We start from the raw sequence: 22,111 nt of genomic DNA, 5'->3' as shown, positions 1-22,111 counted from the left end.
GGCCAACAAGGCCTGAATGGCACTGGATTCGACACACAGAACCGTGAAAATCCAATGCTCGACACAGCTGGAATCTCCTATACGCAGACACCTCTCCAAGCGATGCCCTTCAGAGCATCTCCTCCTGCTTAATACACATGTGCAGATCCTAGATTCCAGGCTGTGATCAGCTAGGCCGACCGCCAGTGTAACTCAGGTCAGAGAACTGCCCCCAACTCATTCCTAGAGCCGAGCTTGTAGGAAAACATCCAATTTTGATTTTAAAATGGCCAGTGATGAAGAATCCACCATGCCCCTTGTTAAGTTGCTCCAGTGGTTAATTGCCCTCAATATTAAAAAGTTACGCCTCATTTCTAGTCTGAGTTTGTCCAGCTTCAACTTCCAGCCACTGGGTCATGTTCTACCTTTTTCTGCTAGCCTGAAGAACCCACTATTTCTTCCTCACATTGCCCTTCATGACCAAAGATGACGGTGTGAGTACGACGCTGGCTACAAAGGCCAACCTGCGAGTGGTAATCCTTGCTGCATTGAGTGCGTATGTAGTTCGCTATTGAGGATGGGATTACAGGCTGTGCCTGCTGAATATGCTGCTGCTTACGACAGCCTCTGTACCTCAAGATCCGTGCGGGGGTTAACCTTGAACCGAGTGCCCCCATCATTGACTGCTGTTTGCCAGCACCATCTAGCTGTTGTGACTATTCCAGTTGTCAACATCAATCTCGCACTGCATCAAGTTATGGTTCTGCATGTCCCTGAAGGGTTTCTTCTCGCCTCCCTTGTGTGCGGTTATCTCCTCAATTTGCCATACAGCAACTGCTTTGGCATTCTGGCGTCATCCATCCTCAACGCGTGACCAGCCCAGCACAACTGGCACGAGCATGGCTTCAACCCTGCAGTGACTGCATTCCAGAACCTCGTCACTGGGAAATTTATCCTGGCAGTTGATGCAACATATGGCACGCAGATGTCGTAAAGGTACTTGCACACTGATCAAGTCACCCCTTAACCTCTCTGTTAAGCTAAACAGACTAAGCCCCTTGTGTCCCGTTTGAAGCCGCAGCAAAGCCACAGGTTATCTCCAGAGAAGTAATTTATGGTGCCCTTTTCTGCTAGTCAAAGATACAGCACAGATTTACTTTCCGCTGCAGGCTGCAACTTCCTTCTTTTAACACCCACAACAGCCACAGCTCCTGCTATGAACTCGTTGACCTCTTCAAGATCCCTTCCATTGTACATTTCTATGATTCTGTGATGATGATTATTAAGTTCTAATAAAGCAGGGATTGCACAGGCTGAAATCAGGGCCCCATTGTCTAGGCTCTCCCTTTCCCCAGGAGTTCAGAGTCAAGTAGAGATAGTGGGGAATTTTTCAAGGATTTTTTAAAAAAATATTTTTGGCCAAAAACTGCCAATTCATTGACACCGAAACTGTTCGCAGAACACAGTTGGTGTTGACACATTTCCCAACTCAAAAAAACGTTGAGAAAAAAGTTTTGAAGGTGTCTAAACATCGCTCGGTCATTTTCAAAACTGAAAGTTTCAGATTCACCTTTGGAAACGTCCTTAACGTTTCAAAATTTAATGTAATTTGTGCTTAAAAAAATATTAAAGAAAAAGAATCAACACTGAAAACATTTCAAAAGGAAGAAAAAAAATATTTCAATTGACCCAAATAGATTTCTTTTCCCCCCAGATTTTTTCTTTGCGAAAAGTTGACAGACATTTTGACTTCATTTGGGATGGAAAAACAAACTGAAATGTTGAAAATTCTCCCAGGCTGTGAAGACCATTTCCTGGACAGCCCTACAGAACAAAGGCAGTGATGGGCAGAACACATGGTTATGCTCCAGTTCTAACTCGATACTCTAGTTAAAAAAGGAACGATTGAGGACAAGTCTCTGACCTGCGTTACACAGATCAGAACAGACGATCACAATGGTCCCTGCTGGCCCTGGAATCTCTGAGTCACCTCAGTGTCATTGATGGGGAACGGAGACCCAGCCCCCCAAAGGATTCCTGAAATCAATGAAATTTTAGGCATCTAGGTACCTATGGGGATCTGGGCCTAAGTAACTCAGGCAGAGAAAGCGTGCGGCCCAACTGAAACCAGTGCTACTGAGTCTCAGTCCAATGTCTTCACCATGACGCTCCCGTCTTCTTCCATTCATGGCTTTATTTCTGGGGGCAAAATGCAGAACTGTCATTCTCTGCAGATGATGAGATCAGTCTAAGGAGAGGACAGACCACCCTACTCATCATTTGAGCCAGGGCTCCTAAAGATGAGGGCTTATCAATATGCTGTGCCCATAAAAACCAGAGTAGGAACACCCCCCCCCGTACCTCAAACGACAGCACTGAACTGCACCACACTGAGCACACCCGCTGTGACTTGACTCATGCTAGCACCCGGTGCCAGTTCCAAGTGAGAGAACTATGGTTTGGAAGTTGTTAGAGGTTCCGTCGGGCTCTGTGAACTGGCCCATATCACATGCCAGGGGAGGTCTATGTGTGTGGGCTGTGAACCCAGGGGACTGTCATGCCTAGGGCAATGCTCAATGGAGAAGTGTTACAGACATGCCAGTAAGAGCACCTGAGCCACATCTGCACTAAGGCTTCAACCCGCAACCCCACCCAAAAGCTGCTCCAGGAGTGAAGTACAGGGCTCAGCTTTCCCCTGCACAGGCCACAACCCTGTCCCTCGGTGCTGGGGGAGGGATCGCTCAGTGGTTTGAGCATTGGCCTGCTAAACCCAGGGTTGAGTGTGCAGTCCTTGAGGGGGGCACTTAGGGATCTGGGGATTGGTCCTGCTTTGAGCATGGGGTGGGACTAGATGACCTTCTGCGGTCCCTTCCAACCCTGAGATTCTATGAACAGGGTGAATATTCCTGACCACAGGCAGCTCAACTAGCATTAGCGAGAAACTGTATTTCTAGGGGCCAATAGCTCCACTGGGGTCAATGAAGCTGAGTCTCTGGCCTGTGATGGATTCAGACCCCTTCCCCAGGAAGAAGGGGGAAGAGGAGTGGGGGCCAAGGAAGAAGGCAGAAGAGGAGAGGAAAAGTTCTGGGCCCAGAGGCAAGGGACGAGGCCTGGGGCAGGCAGGGGGTCAATGCCAAACTGACTCAGCCACTCAGCACTACAGAGCCAGACCCCCAAGCTCAGCAGCCACCCGCTGGGGCTTGGATTCTGCAGCCCAGCTCCCATCCAGGGCTGGACTCCACCAGCAGCTTGGCCCAGAGCCCACAAGAAAGGCCTGCACCCCCCAACCCAACAGCCCCCAGCAGAGATGGATTCTGAGAGGCTTGGGGGCACAAGCAATCAGGTCTGGGCTTCCCTCATGCCAGCCCTCCCGCAGGCACTCTGCTGGGTGTTATCCTCTGCCCCCTGCTGGCCGAGCAGGGCCTAGCGAGTGAGGTCTGGGAGGGCAAAGGGAGACACATAACAGGGACGCGCCCAAGACCGCAGCCGCCCCCACCATTACCTGAAATCGTTTATTGTCTCATCAAGTGGCATAGAAAAAATAATCCATTGCTCTTGGCCGGGAAAGTGTAGGATAGCAGCAGAGAGCGAGCGAACGCCCTGGCCCCAGGGCTCCCCCCGCCCCCAGCTCAGTGGGGAAGGGGGAAGGGTCAGGGCCAGGCCCTGTCACCGATTACAAAATAATAGAGGCTTTAGACTAGGTACATGGTATAAAGGAGAGAGCGAAGGAAGCAGCCAGCTAGTGGGGGCGGGGACAGAGGGATCCTGCAGCTCGGGGAGCGAGCATGATACAAAGTGCATAGATATGCCTCCCCTGCCCCCAGTCCCACCACCAAACTGCCCTGTGCACAGTGGGGGGGGGGGGGGGGGGGGGGGGGGGGGGGGGGGGGGGGGGGGGGCGGGGGGGGTCTCCAATCACTGCGCCGTCCCTTCCACCCCGACGAGCCTCTTTGGAGAGTCAGCTGTCCCAGCCCCAGCAGCAGGAGAGAAATGCCTGGAAGATAAAGGAGAGATGGCAGGCATTGGAGAGGGAGACTGGTTCCCCGAAGCACCACTGCCCCTCTTCAGAGGGCTTGGCCAGCCGCAGCTGTGTGTCACGTGCCCACACTGTCAAGGGAGATTCTCCCCAGCTCAAATGGTCCACGCCTGTTTCTGCAGCAGGGCGATCTAAGCTTGAGTGCATAAAGGCTACTGTGTAGTGCTGGACAGGGCTTCCAGTCCCTTCCTCACCAGGAGGATGTTTTCCTGGTTGGACACATTCGTGGCTGGCTGGGGGAGGGGAGGAATTCCCTGGCCAGATCCGTCCCCCTGTTGGGGCAATGGGGCTCTCGGCCCTTCTGCCAGGGGGACGATTCCCGGCTGGATCTGCCCCTGTCCGGAAGTGTTACCCCACTGTTCAGTGTGAATTTCACCTTTCAACCAGCTTAGTTCCTGCTCTCTCCAGACGGCCTCAGAGCCACGCCCCAGTGGAAGGACTAGGTGCCAAGCACCACGGCATCCTCCAGGTGGCGCAAAGAACCCCAACAGCCGATGGCCACACTGTTTTGCAGCCCTATGGCCTGAATCACACATGGCCAGTGGCTGGAATTCAGGAAGCAAATGGGGGAGGATACCACCAGCCTGACCTGCTGAGAGTCAGCACATCCCCCACCTGCTCTGCCCAGGGACAGGAAGGGGAAATCTCCAGCAGGAGCACCCAGGGGGCCAGGGGCCAAGTCCTTCCCCCAAACTGCGTCCTGCAGCCGTGCGTCTGAGATCGGAGGTACCAGAGCAGGGTGAGCCCAGCAGACTGGGCTTGGCTCTGACTGCCCAATCGCCACTGTCCGACAGCCCACTTGTACCCGTGTTACAGCCCTGACCCGGTGGGTCTAGGCCAAGTGTCCCTTGGCAGCGTCACACCCGTTTGCAAGAGGGATCGTGCATTGCACCAGCTGGACATGGCTTTGCAAGCAGCTCCATGGGGCATGCAGCATGTCGTGTGCAAACTGCCGCGGTGGGAGCATGACGCAGCCTCCGGCGCAGGCACACGGGCCCCTCACCTGAACAGGGCCATCAGGATTTCTTCTTTTTCAGCTTCAGCACTTGCAGCCAGTGGGGCGAGGCAGCATCTGACCTGGGGGGTGAGGAGGCAGCGGCCATGGCAGAACTGACAGGGAAAGGATGGAACTTCCTCACCCCCCAGGGTCTACACCCCACCCCCCCCGACACCATCACATCTACACACCCCCAACCCCACAGGGTCTATGCACCCCCTAACACCTGCATTAACACCCCTAGATGCACAGGCACTCACTGAAACCCACAAACCCAGCCTCCCATCAGAGATGCCCCCACACACTCACCCTGAGGATTTCTCTGGCTTGGGGGGCAGCACCAGGGGTTTCCCCCCCACGCCGGGGATCTTGCAGGACTTGGAGCGCTGGACGTGGGGCTCCTTGGATGTGGTTGGCTTGGCCTCCCCCAGCTGGGCCCCCTCTTCTGCAGAGCGGTTCCGGCCCCGCAGCTTAGCCTTTGGGGGGAGGAAGGTAGGGGTGTCTCAGACAGACACACAGATGCCGTGGTTCTGTCTGTATGTCCCACACACACCCCACTCTCCCGCAAACGGCATGTCTCCCTCTGACCCTCCCCAATAGGGTTGCCAACTATCTAATCTCACAAACCCAAACGCTCTTGCCCCACTCTCTGCCCTGCCCCTTTTCTGATGCCCCACCCCCACCTCACCCCTTCTCCGAGACCCTGCCCCACTCACTCCATCCCCCCTCCCTCCGTTGCTCATTTTCTCCCACACTCACTCACTTTCACTGGGCTGGGGCCGAGAGGTTCAGAGTGTAGAAGGGAGCCTGGGGCAGGGGGTTGGGGTGCAGGTGGGGGTGCAGGCTACAAGCTCTGGGAGGGAGTTTGGGTACTGGAGGGGGCTCAGGGCTGGGGCAGGGGGTTGGAGTGTGGGAGGCAGTGAGAGGTGTGGGCTGTGGCTGGCTCCCTGCCTGCCCTGTCCCCGCAGCACTCACAGAAGTGGCCAGTACATCCCTGCAGCCCCTGGGAGGAGGGCCAGGGGTCTCCCTGTATTGCCCCTGCCTGCAGGTGCCTCCCCCACAGCTCCCATTGGCCATAGTTTCTGGCCAATCAGAGCTGTGGGGTTGGTGGTCAGGGCGGGGGCAGCGCGTGGGGTCCCCTGCCTCCTCCCCAGGAGCCATGCTGGCTGCTTCCGAGAGCAGTGCAGAGCCAGGGCAGGCAGGCATCCTGCCTTAGCCCTGCTGCACCGCCAGACTTTTAGTGCCCTAAAATCTCCCGGAGGCTACTGAGCCCAGTCCTGAAGATAGAGACGGATTCCGGGAGACTCCTGGAAAACGAGGAGGGTTGGCAACCCTATTCTCCAACTGAGGGGGGCAGGGGAAGTGGGTGTGTCATCCCTGTGACCTTCCACCTGATCTGGGACCTCCCCCAGCACCTCCCAGCCCTGACCCCCATGCCCCCAGCACCATCTTCACCACACCCCTCATCCTGCACCTCATCATACAAGACTTCTGGCACCCACCTCACCCCCCCAGTCCCACTTCTCCTCCCAAGACCCCTCCCCCATGACCATTTCCAACACCCCCTTCCCACTCCCTCCCCTACTCAGCCCTCTCAACATCCCATGGGCACTGGCTGCATCCCTGGTGGGCACCCCATGTCATTCCCACCTCTCCCCCCACCCAGGAGCCCTGGCAGGCGCTACCTTGAGAGCTGAGGGGTTCAGGCCCGGGAAGAGTGGCACCTTCATCCCCTTGGCCACCGGCGAGGGCCGTGCCCGCCTGCTCTGGGGCTCCTCCGCCACCTCCTCATCTGAGGACGCCCAGCGCACCGTTCTGGGCTCTGAGGGGAGACACAGGGTCAGCGTCAGGCCATGCAGGGGCCACATGTCAGCACTGCCACCATATGGGGACACACATCAATGCCACCAACACAGCAGCTCACGTGCATTGGTGCCTGTGCCATGTGGGCTCATACACCAATACACACTCCACCTGGGAGTGGGGCATCAACACCATGCCCCATAACACCCTCGCATATACTCACCACTGACAACGATGTGCCATTGGCACAACAGCACCATGCCAGAAACACATGCCACCATCACACTACATGGCAACATCCACCACGGCCACGCCAACACCCCCTGCGACATGGGAACACACACTAACGGCACACCAAGAGCATGAGAGAGAAACGCCACGCGGACATCATAGCACGTCACCAAACAGGACGCCAGGTCAGCACCAGGCCGGCCAGCGAGCCACAGCCTACCCCACACCAGGTCCCACCTGTGGAGTCCCGGAACATCCAGTCGACCGCCTCCACCTCAGACAGCCCCAGACTGCCTGTGGGGCGCGTGGCCGGCGCCCGATGACCTCGCTTGCGGCCCAGGTTGGCTCTGCTCCGGTAGATGGCGCTGTCAAGAACTTCCATGTCCTGTACATGCCCCAGGGACGGGGGGAAGACACCCATCAGTGCCCAGATGCGAGAGGAGGGCCCATGGGGGCATGATACCGATCCAGGAGCACCGTGGACCTGTGCCAAGCCATGAGGGGAAAGCCCACAAGGCGCCAGGCTGCCCCATCTGTCTCGGGGCTCCAGCAGGGACAATCCCAGCCAACCCCTCAGAGGGACCCGAGCCCTGAGGCAACCCATATGGAAGTGGGCAGGGATGGGCGTGCTCCCTCGGGGGCCCTGGGACTCAATCAAGAGCCTATGTGACTCACCAAGGCCAAAGGGTTAGCCACCCAGCCCCCGCCATCTCCAAGCAGTATCCCCCGCAGCATGAGGGTTGGGGAGTCTCAACCCAGACATGCAGCCCCCCAGCTGGAGGGTCACCAGGGAGGGCATGGGAAGTGCTCCCCTCTGAAGGCAGCCCGCCCTGCCCCCATGCCAGCCACCACATGGTGTCCCCATCGGGCAGGGAAAAGGAGGGGGTTGAGGTCACTGCTCCCCTACTGCACTGGCTCCCAGTGTGAGCATGGAGATGGGGAGGAGCATGTACCCAACCACAACCAGCACCAGGCTCCAGGCAGGAGCAGAGGCTGCTGGGAAATCCCCCAGGCTCACCTCCAGGAAGGCGAAGTCCTCGCCTGGTGGGGAGGGCTCGCTCACGTGGCGCCCTGGCTGGCTCAGCCTCCTCGCTTCTGTCGGCAGCCAGCCCCCATCCATGGCATCCGATGGGCTGGGCGCACCATCCCCCTTGGGCCGGGACCCACCATACTCCTCCTGCGGCGATGGGGGGGCATGGGCGTCGGGTGCAGGAGGTGGCCCCCTCTCCTCTCCGATGCTGTTGCGCTGGGCTGCTGCCTTGGCCAACATCTCTTCCAGCAGGGAGCTCGGGCCAGAGAGCGGGGGGCTGTCGAAGCCACTGCTGGGGGAGAGAACAGTGACACCCTGCCCTCCCTGGTCCATGGATCCCCCCACACCCCGTCCTCTGCTCCCAGACCCCTCCCCCCACATACACCTACTCCCCTCCCAGCCTCCTCTGCTCCCCCTGCCCTCACTCTCCTCCCAGCCCCTTCTGCTTCCCCTCCCCCCAATGCCCCCTCACTCCCCTCAGCTTCCCACACTCCCTCAGCTTCCCCTCACTCCCTATGCCCCCTCTGCTCCCCCCTCACTGTGCACAAAGCCCAGACCTACAGCCCCCTCACCTGGCCTGACGAGGCATGCAACAGACAGGGCTCCTCGCAGCTTGGCCTGGGCCCCTGTCCAAGAGCTAGGCAAGGAAATAAGCACAGCTCGCCCCAATGTAGCACTAACTCCAGGGCCCGAACACTCCCTCCAAGTAGATCAAAATCATTATCCCCAAGGGGGAAACTGAGGCACAGGGTGGACAGCAACTTGCCCGGGGGTTCAGTAGCAGAGCTGGGGATAGAACCCAGACACATGCTGATCCCTTTAACCCAATTCACTGGATAGGGTGGGAAGGTGTCCTGCCCAGGAGCAGCTGGCGAAGGCCTTCAGAGAGCCACTGGAGCAGCACACAGCCCAGAGCAACAGGTGGGACAACAGAGCCAGGTCACAGCGCCCAGAAGACCCCTGGTGCCCAGGAAGGAACATGCCAGCCAGAGAGGAGGGGCCCAGTGCTGCCCCACTGACTCAGCAGGATCTGGGGTTTGGGCAGAAGAGAATGGGCCTCAGAGGCTGGTCAGAAGATGCAGCGTCTAGGGTCGATCAGCCCACTCCAGAGGTTGGGTTGGGGCAGTGTTTAAACACTGGATACTCCCGGCAGCTAGCCCCAAACACTGGGGAGCTCAACTGGGGCTTTGAGGACAGTAGTTCTCTGTGTTTTGGAAGCTCTTCCTCCAGGCCTTCCTGCTCCAGGGAGGACAAATGGAGCATGTTAGCAGGGCACTCGGACGCCACACCGATGGGCAGAGCGACGGATGTACAGACAAGGGGTAAAAGGGACACATGGTGCAACTCCAGCCTCAGCTACCCCAAAGGTGGGGGGCAGAAACACACTGCTCTTGGTTGTGCCTGGCCGCCGTGGCTTGGCTGTTAGCTCTGCAGTGCCAGGTTTGTCCGGCAGGGCCTCAATCCTGGGCAGCACCCGACTGCAACCCCAGAAGTTGTGCAAAGCCAGCAGCCAGGACATTGGGTTCCAAGCCCCACCCAACAGCTGACTGCTGGCATGATCGCCAACAAATGGACGGCTACTCCAGAGCCAATGACATCGTCCACCACCAACTGTAGCCTGGATTCTTCTGCTCCAGGGACTCCAGAGGGGGAAGACATGTGCCAGAAGCCCATCGGCTCCCTGGCTGTGAAGGGGGTACTCAGATGCTGGGGGTCGCCAGCGCACACAGTGTTCCCTTTAATTTTTCGCACCCATGTGCGGAATGAATTTTGTTATATGCACCAATATGGAGGCGATGTGTGACCCATTACCTTCATATTGGTGCACATAACAAAATTCATGTGATGGGGTGGAGTTGAGCAGTTCAGAGTATGGGAGAAGGCTCAGGGCTGGGGCAGAGGGCTGGGGGAGGGGGGAGGGGAGGGCTTCGGGTTGTGGTGCGGGCTCTGGGGTGGGGTTGGGGGATCCGGTATTTGGGGTACAAGAGGGTGCTCCGGGGCTATGGTGGGGGACAGGACTCCCCCCAGCTCTCTCTCCCCGCAGCAGCACCTGGACCAGGTGAGAGAGGCGCCTCTCCCAGCCACGGTAGCTCCGGGGCTGGGGTGCAGGATAGGCACCCCTCTCCTGGCCCCCGCAGGTCTGGGCCTGGGCTGGGTTCAGGGAGAGGTGCCATGGCCGCGACGGGTCCAGGTCAGGTTGGGGGCCGGACTAGGTTGGGGCCAGAGGAGGGGCCCCCCTCCCCCGGCCGGTTCCCTGAGCGTCTGCATGGCACTAAATAGGCTATTGTGCAACCCTGCAGCTTACAAGGAACTTGGATCCCAACCCCAGGTTACTCAGTACAGGCCAAGCGAAGATGTTGGATCCTGCGGAGGAACAGGATACAGACACATTGCCTGAGAGCTGGGAAGGAATCTGAAGAACTAAGCGAGGCCAGTTGTGAACAGCTATTACACGGGAGAGGAGGGGGTGATGATGAGGCTTTAAGGCCGGGGTTCTCAAACTGGCAGTCGGGACCCCTCAGGGGGTTGTGAGGTTATTACATAGGAGGTCACGAGCTGTCAGCCTCCACCCCAAACCCCACTTTGCCTCCAGCATTTATAATGGTGTTAAATATATTTTAAAATAGTTTTAATTTATAAGGGGGTCACACTCTGAGGCTTGCTATGTGAAAGTGGTCACCAGTACAAAAGTTCGAGAACCACTGCTTTAAGGGGAGAACCACGGCACATGAGACGTCTCCAAAGCAGCACAGCTCCCATGCAGAGAGATGGGCCATGGGGCTGGGTCCTGCCCCCCCACTCTGCTCCAACATGTTGGCTTTGCTCTCCTCCTTCTCCCTACCCATGTTCTCCTCTGGGACGAGAGCCCGCTGCTGGCAATCAGCTCTCAGACAGCACCCCGTGGGGAAAAGCACAAAGTACACACAACAGCTGCGGGGGGGAAAGGTTTTTGGCAAGGGACCTTCCCTTCCATATACATGACGGCCAGAAGAGACCAATCGCTCATCTAGCCCGACCTTCTGCATAACACACCCAGTTACCCCCCATCCTGAGCTCAGTAACTTGTGTTTGGTTCATGCGTATCTTCCAGGAGGGTGGCCAGGCTTCATCTGAAGACATCAAGGGATGGAAATATCCACTACCTCCCTTGACCGTGTGTTGCAGCTGTTCAAAGTGTGGCCCTCCCTCCTACTCTGAATATGTCATTTGATGAGGGCTCAGGCGACTAGGATCTGGGAGACGAAACAGGCCAGAGAATTGTCCCAACCACAGTGGCTTCCAATTTCCACAGTGGTTAATGATTTGGGGGAGGGGGCCTCCATTTTGGGGGGGACCAATCTGAGACAGCTTAAAGGGGGCTCCAGTTCTCAGAAAGCACCGAGCACCTGGGAAGGAGGTCACTTGAAGGCACTTCCGGTTGGCCTGATGAGTTTGCTCAGTGGCTATAATGGCTTAGACAAAAGACCCCGCACTGGAGGCTACTAAGAACATGGGAGCCAAGGTGGGAGGGGAAGCACCATCTCGGTTTCTAAAACAGGAAGCCCCATAAGTATGGACGGCCCGTTCTCCTAGCACGAAGAAGCTAGTGGCAGAAAGTCCCATGGGCCTGATGCACCATAGACTACGCACTGGACAAGGGACTGGGGAGGAGAAAATAGATGGGTGGCAACACTCGCCAATGAGACGAAGATACTGGATGGCCAAGGTCACTCACCCAAGGCCAGGAAACCCAGCGAAAGATGCAATTCAACAGATGCAATCAACGGGGTGTTGTAAGGAACAGCCTGCCCGCCTGGGCCAGGGGGCCTGTGTCTGGTCACCCCTGATCTACTCTCAGGGCCAGCTGGAAAGGGGTTTTCTAGACCAGGCTGGTGGAGCTCACCGGAAAGGGAGCTGGGCTTTGATTCAGGGGGGCTGAACAGAGGTGAGCACCCTCCTTTCAGCACACAGAGATGGGAGGGAAGTGTCTCGGCGCTGGAGCCCAGCGCAGATGGAGGAATGACTCTCTGGGCGGACGTCCTGCCTATGCTGAAGAATAAAATTGCCCTGAGACATGCGGGTGGGGCAGCGCCTCCTGCCTGGGTAGCCACCTACAGCTCTGAACTAACGGGTTGTGGGTGAACAGCAGAGCTCCTGGCAGGGACACAGGCAGCTCAAATCCAAGCCCAGCTGAGCCAGCAAGAAAGGGGACTAAGATGCAAATGGAAATGTTCCTGTGGCCATGGCAGCGACTTGACTCAAAGCTAAGACGCCGAAGCAAGGAGGGTAACAGGAGAGGAAGGAGGGGGTCCAAAGGTGGTGGGCGGAATGCAACCCAGCTGCCCTGATCAAGCCAGCACGAGGCGGCGCATGACCATGCTGGGTGGCAGTCCAAAGGAGGCATCCCCAAGGAGAGGAGGTGTGAAACAGTGGAACTTGCTGCTGCAGGATGTTTGAGAGCAATGAGCTCAGCAGCAAACAGGCATCAGCCATTTAGGCAAGCACAGGGGTGCTGATCCCCACAGGAGTACTCTGTCTAAACAGCCCCACAATGGGATCGGGATGAGATCTCCCCCTTCCCTTTGGCCCCACGGAAAACAGCTGCTGTTTGAGATCAGACCCCAGCCTAGGTGGGTCACCGGCTGCTCTGATGAGCAGTGAAGCCCAGGATGGAGCACCCTACATTTCAGTCCAAACCTCATGCACCCAGCGCAGCCCTCACCTGTCTCCATGCAGCTCCAAGCCAGCCATGGCTGTGGCATAGGTTTGTTTCTCATGTACGATCCCAACCTCGCTGGCCCAGTCCATCTGCCCTGCTCCAGCCTCCCTGGTCTCAGCAGAGCCCTCATCCCCAGAGCCAAGCTCACGGCTCCAGTCAGTCTGTCTCACTCTGGTCTCTGCCTGGCCTACGCTCTCGAAGCCAGTGGCTGTGGCTGGGCCTCCTGGGCCAAGGTCACTGGCTCCATCCAGCTGCCCCACGCCAGGCTCTCTGGGTGTATCAGAGCCCTTCACCCCCAGACTGCTGGAGAAATCCACACTGCTCACGCTCAGTTCGTTTGTCCAGTCCATCCATCCCCTGCTGGGCTCCTCAGGACTGATTGCTCCCAGGCTGACAGAGGGATCTGTGCCACTGAGGCCTAGCTCTTGGGTCCAGTCGGACTGCCCCACACCAGCCTCTCTCGGCTCATCCAGGTTCACAGTCCTGGTATAGCCAGCCCAGTCAGTCCGTCTCTCTCCAAGCTCTGCTGGGCTCAGGGTCCCAACAGCACCAGATGGATCCAAAGCGCTCAAGCCAAAGCCACCCGCCCGCTCAGTCCCAATGACACCAAATTGGCTTTCGTGCTCAGCTCCTCTGATCCTGAAATCACTGGCACAATCCCTCCTAGCGAAGGGGAACTTGCTCTCCTGCCAGTCGTTGCCGTTCCACCCAGGCTTCCTGGCACCAGGCTCTTGGGCCGTGCTGTCAAAGTCTCCAACACCAGAGCCAAAGGCACTCTCCCGGTCTGTATGGTGAATGCCATATTCACCAAGCCAAGCTGGCTTGTCAGGGCTGAAAGCTCTGTCCTGCCGGGCACCATCACCAACCCTGAACTCGCGGGTCCAATCTGGCTTGTCCTGCTGGGTGGTATTGCCAACACCATATTCGCAGGTCCACTCTCTACTCTGCCCATTGGTCTTGACACTGCAGTCCTGGGTCCAGGCTGGCTTCCCAGCACCAAACTCCTTACCCTGATGGTCAGTATCACTGATACCGTACTCACGGGTCCAGTCTAGCTTGCTGGTACTCAACTTTCTATCCTGTTGGTCTGTATCTCCGACACCATGCTCGAGGGTCCAGCCTGGCTTGCTGGTACCCAACTCTCTATTCTGTTGGTCAGTATCAGCACCGTACATGTTGATCCAGTCTGGCTCGCTGGTACCGAACTCTCTATCTGCCTGGTCTGTATCACCACCACCATGATCGTAGGTCCAATCTGGCTCGCTAGTGCCGAACTCTCTATCCTGCCAGGCTGTATCACCGACACCGGGCTGGCGGGTCCAGTCTGACTTGCCGGTACCGAACTCTCTATCTTGTTGGTCGGTATCACCGACACCGTGCTCATGGGTCCACTCTAGCTTGCCGGTACCGAACTCTCTATCCTGCCGGGCTGCATCACCGACACCAGGCTCACAAGCCAAGTCTGGCTTCATGGTACCGAAGTCTCTATCCTGCCGGGCTGTATCACCAACACTGTACTCAGGAGTCCAGTCTGGCTTGCTGGTACTGAACCTGTTGTCCTGCTGGGCGCCGTCCCCAATGCCGTAGGTGCTGGTCCAGTCCAGTTTCCTGGTACTGAACTCCCCACCCTGGCTGTCAGCACCACCAGAGCTGTATTGGCTGCTCCAGTCTGGCTTGCCGGGGCTGAACTCTCCTTCCTTCCGGCAGCTGTCCCCAATGCCGTAGGCGTCAGGCCAGTTTCCGTGGCCCACACTGGAATCGCCCAGCAGCTCTGTCTCTTTGTATGCGCCACTCCAGTCCTGTGTGCCGGTGCCAAACTCCCGATCCTGCTCCGTCTCACTGGCTCTGTAACTGCCGGGCCAGTCGGTCTTCCCCGTGCCGGGCTCGGTGGCCCAGCCAAACTCACCGGCCCGGTGGGCCCCTCTGATGCCAAACTCACTGCACAGATCCTTTCGCGACCAGCCGAGGAGATCCTGGGAGAGGAGGAGGAGAATAGGGTTAAAAGAGGCAAGAATTGGGGGTGGGGGGGAGAATATGAGAGCATCAACTCCTCCATCCCAAACCAGCCAGGCTGTATGCAAGGCAGGCATGATACCAGAGGATCTGCCTCTTGGGGGCACATCCCCCATAGGTGCAGCACTAGTGTCCCAGGTTAGCCTCCACTCCTGAGCATCACCTCTCTCTGCCCAGCAAGATAAGCAGGAGACTCACCCACCCTTGCTGAGGTCTCCGGTTCACTAGCCCTTTGATCCTGGCCCAACCCCCTTTGCTCTCAGGGACCGCCCTTCTGCCACAGCACTTGGAGGGAGAGGGGTGAGATCTCACTGGGCAGCCCCAGCCAATCCAAACCCCCCACCCCCACCTCCAGCCCGGTCCAGCGGGGTGGCCACAGGAACGAGGTCTCCTGGGTCCCCCCACCCAGATGCCGCTGGAAGCACCGTCTGTACTCACAGCCAGACAGGGGGCGCTCCGTTCACTCATGTGCCGAGCACGCCCAGCCTCATCCCGCAGCTCCAAGTTGGCCAAGAGTCGCTCCAGGACAGACATCCTGCCAGCCTCCCTGGCCACGGCTGTAGCAGGCCAACCCATGCACTCCAAGGACAGCCCGGGAAAGACCAGCTCTACTGCTGCCTTCAGCGGCTCTCCCTGTCCCAGCTCGCCCCAGCACGCTCCACTCCGCCTCTGCCCAACCCGTCCGACTGCTCTGCACACTCCGCCAGCAGCCAATGCCCAGCCCTGCGGAGCTCAGCAGAGAACGCCCACTCCCTGCCCCAGCAGGGAGTTAACCCCTTCCGCTGCCACAGCCAGGGATGGGCTGAGAAGGGGGTGTTCACCTTCCTCACACTCACCTGGGGAGAGCGCCCCCTGCTGGGCCTCGGGAGGCACCCCTCTCCCACGCTCACCCTGGGGAGAGAGACAGAGACATGTCCTCCTACCACCCCCACTGGCGCCAAAAGATTCCCCCTTCCCTCCTGCACGCGGTCACCCCTCCTTTACCTCTGGCCCTGCAGGGTCCCTGGGCTCAGGTGTGCCCTTTCTCTTGGTCTCATCAGCACTGGGTGGGGGCGATGCCAGCAGCTCATCCAGCCAGTGTGCATTGGGATGCGGCTCAGAACCCTCCTCGCCTGGCCTCGGGCCCTCCTGGCAGCTCCTCACCGGCACCAGGCCCAGCACCAAGTTGTCCTCCTGGCATCGGTCGGCACCAGCTGCCCGGGGAGTGTCAGTCAACAAGATGGGGGCGGCTCTTTCCTGGCCTGGCTTCAGCTCAGTCAGCCGCAGGGGGGCACCCAGCAGTGGCCTGCCCTGTTCCTCCCAGATAGTGCCCGCCTCATCCACCACTGCAGGGCCCTTCAGCTCAGCCATGGACAGCTCCGTTTCTGCTACAGGGCCTCCAAGACATGTGGCCTCCAGACCTCCCACCTCTGTTGCTCCCTGATCACTTGGAGCCCCCATGGCACCATCTAGGTGGGCAGAACTCCCAGCAGCCTCGGGGTCCTGCCAGTCCAACCTCTCTGAGCTGCTCCTTTCCTCAGACCCTTTGGGGGTGGGGGCCAGGCCCTCCCCATCCGAGTCTCCCTGCTCAGAGAGGCCGGAGTCATCCGCCTCTCTGATGGGGGACCTCGGGGGCTCCCACTCTGCAGTCCGGGATGGGAACGCCCACTCGAATGACTGCGACAGGGCCCAGTTGGACTCGCCCTCCAGGGGTGGCCCGAAGTGGGGGGGCCCTCCCCGAGGCAGGGCAGCCAGGGAGCCCCCCAGCACCCCCATTCCTAGCCCCTTGTCTGGCAGCTGCACCACCCCATCTGAGGAGCGCCGTAGCCCCAGCTGTGGGCACCGGAGGCTCTCGTCCGCTGGCGCAGGCCCCGCACATGGCTCCGCATCGCTGAGGGGTGAAGAGGAGCCCCGCTCAGGAGATGGGGGGCTGCATGACGACACCAGGGACTCAGTAGGTCCCTCAGGGGACCCCGGAGACCGAGACACTCTGGTGGGGAGCTTAGGACACAGATTGGGGGTCTCTGGGGATGGAACAGGCGCTTCGGGGGCCCCTGGGGAGTGAGTGATTCTGGGGGGCAGCTCAGCAGGGGCATTGGGGGGGGCTGGTGCAAGGGCCTTCCCTGCAGGGGGGCTGTGGGTAAGCTCTGTGGGAGCATGATGGGCGCCTGGTGCTAGGGCCCACTCTTCAGTTGGGCTGTGGGGGAACCTGGCAGGGGTATCAGGGGAGCCTGGTGCTATGGCCTGCCCTGCAGGGGGGCTGTGGGAGAGCCTGGCAGGGGCATCAGTGGGGCCTGGTGCCAGGGGCTGCTCTGCAGGAGGGCTGGGGGGGAGCCTGGCAAGGGCATCAGGGGGACCTGGTGACAGGGCCCGCACTGCAGGGGGGCTATGAGGGAGCTCTGTGGAGGCATCCGGAGTGCCTGGTGCCAGGCCTTCAGGAAGCCTGGACGGAGGTGGGGACCCCTCACCAGGAACCTCCAGAGACCCCAGGGAGCGGGAGATTCTGCAGCAGGGCTCAGCTGGAGCATCTGGGGCACCAGGGGCCGGGAGCAGTCCTATGGGGATCTTAGCCAGAGACTCTGGGGTGCCTGGGAAGCCAGACCCGACCTTGGAGGGGAGCTCATTGTGGGTAGGGGTGGAGCCAAGTGCAGGGAGATCAACGGGCACGGCGGGGGACCCCGGGGCTGAGACAGGATGCTTGGCAGGAAGGATGGGGGATCCTGGGGCCTGGGCAAGGCCAGCAGAGGTGCCAGGGGCCACCCCGAGGGAGAGCTCAGCAGGAGCCACAGGGATGGGGCAGGTCCAGGCCAAGGAGAACTGTGAGAAGAACGGGAGATCAGAGTCATTATCCATGCACTCCCCAGACCAACGGGGCTCCCCACGGATGGCTCCCAACCACCAGTGCCCAGAGCTTCTACCACCATCCCCAGATGCTTCCCGACCCCCAGCACCTGGAGCATCCCTGCCACCATCCCCTGAATGGCTCCTGAACCCCATCACCAAGACCTCCCCCTCCCCCAGTGCCCAGGGCTGCCTCCCATCCCACAGATGGCCCCCAGTCTCCAGAGCTTAACTCCCCACCCCTGCAGCTCACGAGGCTTCCCCCATCCCCTAGACAACCGCCAACCTCCATCTCCCAGGGCTTCCTCCCCCCCAACCCCCAGATCTGGGACTCCCCCTACCAGATGGCCCCCAATCCCCAGAACTCCCCCCCTCCAAACCCACATTGCCCTGGGGCTTCCCTCCATCCCTCAGACAGCCCTTGACCTCCACCACCCAGGAACCACCCTTGACCCCCAGATGCCCCCTGATTTCCACTGCCTGGGTCCCCCTGTCCCTTCCCCATGGGCAGCATTTCACTAGAGGCATCAGGAATGTTCCCCACATCACTCAGCTGGATCCCAATCTCCCTTGGGGGGGGGGGGGGGCTGCTGCCCAGTCCTGTCCCTTACCCTGTCCCACCCTTTGTGCTCAGGCGACCCCTTCAGCCCCACTCCAGCCCCACGCTCAGCCTCAGCTGCAGCCTCCCATGATCTATGGTGCCCTCCCCTTCCCCACTGCAGAGAGCCCCATGGCCGGGAGATGAAGGCAGAGAGGAGGAGGAGGAAGGAAGCAGGAGGTATCAAGCTATCCGGCTGCAGAGTGGCATTCAGGGCTTTGAAGGCCCCCAGCCCCAGGGCAGGAGGGTCAGATGCTCCCTCCCCCACCAGAGAGAAGGGAAGGGGGCCCGAGGGTACAATTCCCCACTCTGCCCCCACCAGGAAAAGGGAGTTAATGGTTAACCTCTTCCTGGCTATCTCCCAGGCATCCTGAGAGGAGTGGCGGGGGGGGGGGGGGGGGAAGGGGGGGCGTGCCCGCCCTGCCTTCCCTGTCTAGAAGTTTGGCCAAGGGCCCAGTGGAGCCGGGAACCGCCTGCCTGCCGCATACCTGCCAGGTCAGCGAGCCCAATGCGGTGAGTCAGGGCTGCTCCCTCCTGGGCACAGGCATCCGGGCCGAGAACAAGTGCCGTGTTCTGAGTCCCCGGGGCCGGTGAGCCAGGGCTGCTGCCACGGAGGGGGAGCGCCCCCCTCAGAAGACCCTGAGTCAATTGGCTGGCCTGGTCTCATGTGTCCACCCCGCCCCCCAGGGCTGAGCAAGATAAAACAGCATTGGCCTAGAAGCCTATGGGTGGAGGAGCCATGGTGCCATGCAGGACACCTGGGTTCTTTATCACTCTCTTCCCATGCATGGGGGAGGTTCAATGGGCCAAGGACTCAACAGGTGGGGGGCCCATGGTGGCAAGCAGGACTTCTGGGTTCCCGTGGCCTCACTTCCTGGGACAGCTGCAGGAGTTGGTGCCCTAGAGCTGGCAGAGAAGGGAGAGGAGACGCACCCCAGAGAGAGGGAGCCCAGGAGGAGACAGGAGAGCCCAGAAGGAGAGCACCGAGCAGAGCAGCTGCCACGCTGGAGGAAGCGAGCCGAGAACTCACACCAGGGGGGGATGGCGGCTTCCTGTGTCCGGACTGGTCCCCGTCACAGTTGGTGCTGGCCGGGGAGGAGCCACTGAGGGAGAGAAAACACAGAGAAATGGGGGGTTAGTCTCCAGAACATCTAAAATATTCCTTGTGGGTAGGGGACTGGACTCCGGACTCCTGGGATCTATTTCCGGCTCTGCTGCTGGGTGCTTTGGATGGCCCCTCCCAATGCCTCAGTTTTCCCATGTGTAAAATGGGGTTAATGATACCTACTTCCTTGAGAAAGTGCTTTGAGATCTATGGATTTAAAGCTCTCTAGAAGAGCTCAACACTTATCTTCACCAGGATCCACCCCGTCCTCTCTAACTCCACAATCGCTTCCCATTCAGCTCCCACCTCCATTGATGGCCTCTTCTTCTCTCTACTACAAACCCTTCACCCTTACATCCAAGCCCTGTCAGAACCTCACCACCTGCCCACAGCTGATCTTCTCCCATCCTCTCCCACACCACCCCGGTGCCCCCTGCACCTGGATCATGCTCATGGTCCACTCTCCTCTTCCAAACATTTCTCCAGAGATCCTTCCTACCTGACGCTCTCGCCATGCACCCTCAGGTTGTGGGTCTCAAACTGCCAGCTCTCGGGGACTGGGAGCATGTTCCAGGCCCACCCCCGCCCCATCTACTGTCAACTCACCCTGGTTTAATTAAACCAAGTGCACAGTCCTGCTATGTGGACCCTTACTGACTGGCTTATTTTGGTTTAGGTTAACCACCTTCTTAACCAACTCAAAATAAACCAAGGCCTTATGGACATGTTATAATTATCGAATATCCACTCCCTTTGGGAATCGTGCCAAGTCTGTGACCTCAGCCACATCCTGTGGCAAGGAGTTCCACAGGCCAATGCTGCACGACGTGTTAAGGTCCTGTCCGTATGCAGAGCTGCACTCATCTAACTACAGCGGTTATTTTATTCAGGTGCCAAGGAGCTGTTTGGATGCCTCTAAGATTCTCCCTCCACCTCCAGGAAGCACCACATAACAATCCCCTTTCTGGCTTACTCTCTGCCTCCCGGGGGGAAGACCAGGCACTAGATCCTAGCGCCTTTGCCAGATTCTTACCCACAGTGCAGTGCAGCACACCTTGCCCACTCCCCAGAACAGACAAGACCATTACTCACAATGCCCTGCACGCCTCACCCCTGCACATCAGCCCCTCACCTGTTCCTGGAGGCTGTGCCAGGGTCTCTCTCTGCTTCTCCGTCTGGGGGCTCTGGCGGGTGTTCTCCAATGGGACTCGGGCTTCCTTCTCTTTTCATCCTGCCAGCGACCGGCTTGTCCCCACAGGACGCTCTGCTCTCTTGAGCTTTCGGGGACCCAGATTCCCAGGAGGCCTCAAAGCCAGGGGTGACAGCATCACCTTCCCCTCCCTCAGCACTAGGGTGTCTCCAGAAGGCGGCATAGCTTTTGGGCCCAAAGTGGGAGCTGCTGTCAGGGCTGAAAGTTGAGCGCCAGCCCCAGGCCAGGTCGGGACTGCCCGGCCCCTCTTTGCGGGGGTGCTCCATCTTGGCCAAGATCTCTTCCACCGTGGTTCCGGGGAAGCGCTCCGGCTTGGCCACCACCGGCACTGGCTTCACTTTAAACAGGGTAGCGCCCTTGGGAACTTCTAGGGGCCCCCCAGCAGGGGGTGTCACAGGAGCCAGCGATTTCTCTTCTGTAGTACAGGGCAGGGCTCTGGCTGCGGGTGGTGGTGCCCCCTTCACAGTGGAGGTCTCCGCCGAGGGGCTCTTGAGGCCGAAGGACAGGCGTTTAAGGGCAGTGCTGCTGCCACCGTATGGCTTGGGACCCGCCAGCAGGTTGATCTTCTGGGCAGAGGGGAACTCAAGGCGGGAGGGCCGCGACCCAGGGGATGGCGGCGGGGTGCAGGGCTTGGCTGGTATAGCCGGCTTGGGCAGCGTGCGGGGTTTGGGCCCGACCGGCGGCTTCAGGCGAGTGTCACCTGGGGTGGGGGAGAGAAAGAGACCATCTCAAAGCCCAGCCACATGGCGAAGAAGCACCAATAGTGCACCCCCTGGAGCAGGCACTGCACTGGTCAGCGCCCCAACAGGAACCGCTCAGGCAACCCCCACTCTCCAGCCTGGCCACTCTGGGGTGGACATGGCTCTCCAGGGTCTGCGCTGACAGATGCTCAGTGCTGGGGGGTTGTGATGGTGGCGCCAGGCTGAGAACTCAAATTTGTCTCAGAGATGGACCCCTGAAAAGCAACTGGGAGCCTGGTCTCATGTCCCATCTCCCATCCCCAGAGCAGGATCGAAGCCAGTGTCCCCTAGCGGGGAAAGGTCCCATTTTCCACTCCCCACTCACAGGCATTTTCTGAACTCATTGATGCTCCTTGTTCCCCACTGCCCATCACTCGAGTGAGCTGCTCCCTAGCTCTGTTATTTTCCATCCCAGCCCTCCCCCTTCTCCCTCTTCCCTTCCCCACCAGCAAGTACCTGTCTTGGGGCTGCCCGCCGGCTGCCCACCTCTGGCCCCTGTGCTGCCATTGGAGGTAGGGCAGGGAGGTGAGGAATGCAGGGGGTGCGTCTGGGAGGCCATGGTGGCACCTGGGTTAAGGCTCGATGAACTTGATGAAAACGTCAGCCCCTAGGAGAGAGCAGAGATAGTAGATCGGGGCTGGCCTGGAAAGGAGTAACCAGATTCCGTCCCCTTCACCCCGACCCCAGCTCCCATCCATGGCTCGATTTCCTAGCATGCCCCTCAGCTCCATCTCCAGCCCTCTCCCTGCTCCTGTGAAAGCCCCACATGGACCCATCACCGCTCCCCTCCCTCTGGTCACATCACACTATTGCCTCCCAAGGATGCCCCCTAGCTGTGCTGGGCACTGTA

General features: G+C 59.2%; 1 protein-coding gene across 3 annotated transcripts; it reads right to left on the bottom strand.

Annotated features, from left to right (window-relative positions):
- Positions 1-3,477: 3,477 nt before the first annotated feature.
- TNKS1BP1 (tankyrase 1 binding protein 1) lies at positions 3,478-21,853 on the bottom strand. Of its 3 annotated transcripts, none has more exons than XM_032785934.2 (11): positions 21,718-21,820; positions 20,444-21,221; positions 19,237-19,309; positions 15,773-17,584; positions 12,779-14,748; positions 8,065-8,368; positions 7,284-7,431; positions 6,698-6,834; positions 5,322-5,488; positions 5,019-5,092; positions 3,478-3,973 (listed from the first exon to the last, which is right to left on the bottom strand). In XM_032785934.2, exons 1-10 carry the CDS (start codon positions 21,818-21,820, stop codon positions 5,032-5,034), a joined length of 5,553 nt encoding a protein of 1,850 aa, XP_032641825.1. In that variant the 3' UTR covers positions 3,478-3,973; positions 5,019-5,031. The 3 variants fall into 3 exon arrangements, with proteins under 3 accessions (XP_032641825.1, XP_032641829.1, XP_074920891.1); XM_032785938.2 differs by having other exon boundaries at positions 8,065-8,365; XM_075064790.1 differs by lacking the exon at positions 5,322-5,488 and having other exon boundaries at positions 3,871-3,973; positions 21,718-21,853.
- Positions 21,854-22,111: the final 258 nt, after the last annotated feature.

The sequence above is a fragment of the Chelonoidis abingdonii genome, chromosome 4, assembly GCF_003597395.2.
Source record: "Chelonoidis abingdonii isolate Lonesome George chromosome 4, CheloAbing_2.0, whole genome shotgun sequence".
Classification (NCBI taxonomy): Eukaryota; Metazoa; Chordata; order Testudines; family Testudinidae; genus Chelonoidis; species Chelonoidis abingdonii.
The sequence above is the reverse complement of the archived record's forward strand: the minus strand, read 5'-3'. Positions and strand labels throughout refer to the sequence as shown.

Coding starts and splice junctions, on each gene's coding strand:
- TNKS1BP1 (XM_032785934.2), bottom strand. CDS start 21,820: ATGGCCTCCCAGACGCACCCCCTGCATTCCTCACCTCCCTGCCCTACC. Junction 19,310..20,443: donor GGCACAGCCTCCAGGAACAG/GTGAGGGGCTGA, acceptor TCTCTCCCTCAG/TGGCTCCTCCCCGGCCAGCA. Junction 17,585..19,236: donor AGCCGCCATCCCCCCCTGGT/GTGAGTTCTCGG, acceptor TTCTTCTCACAG/TTCTCCTTGGCCTGGACCTG.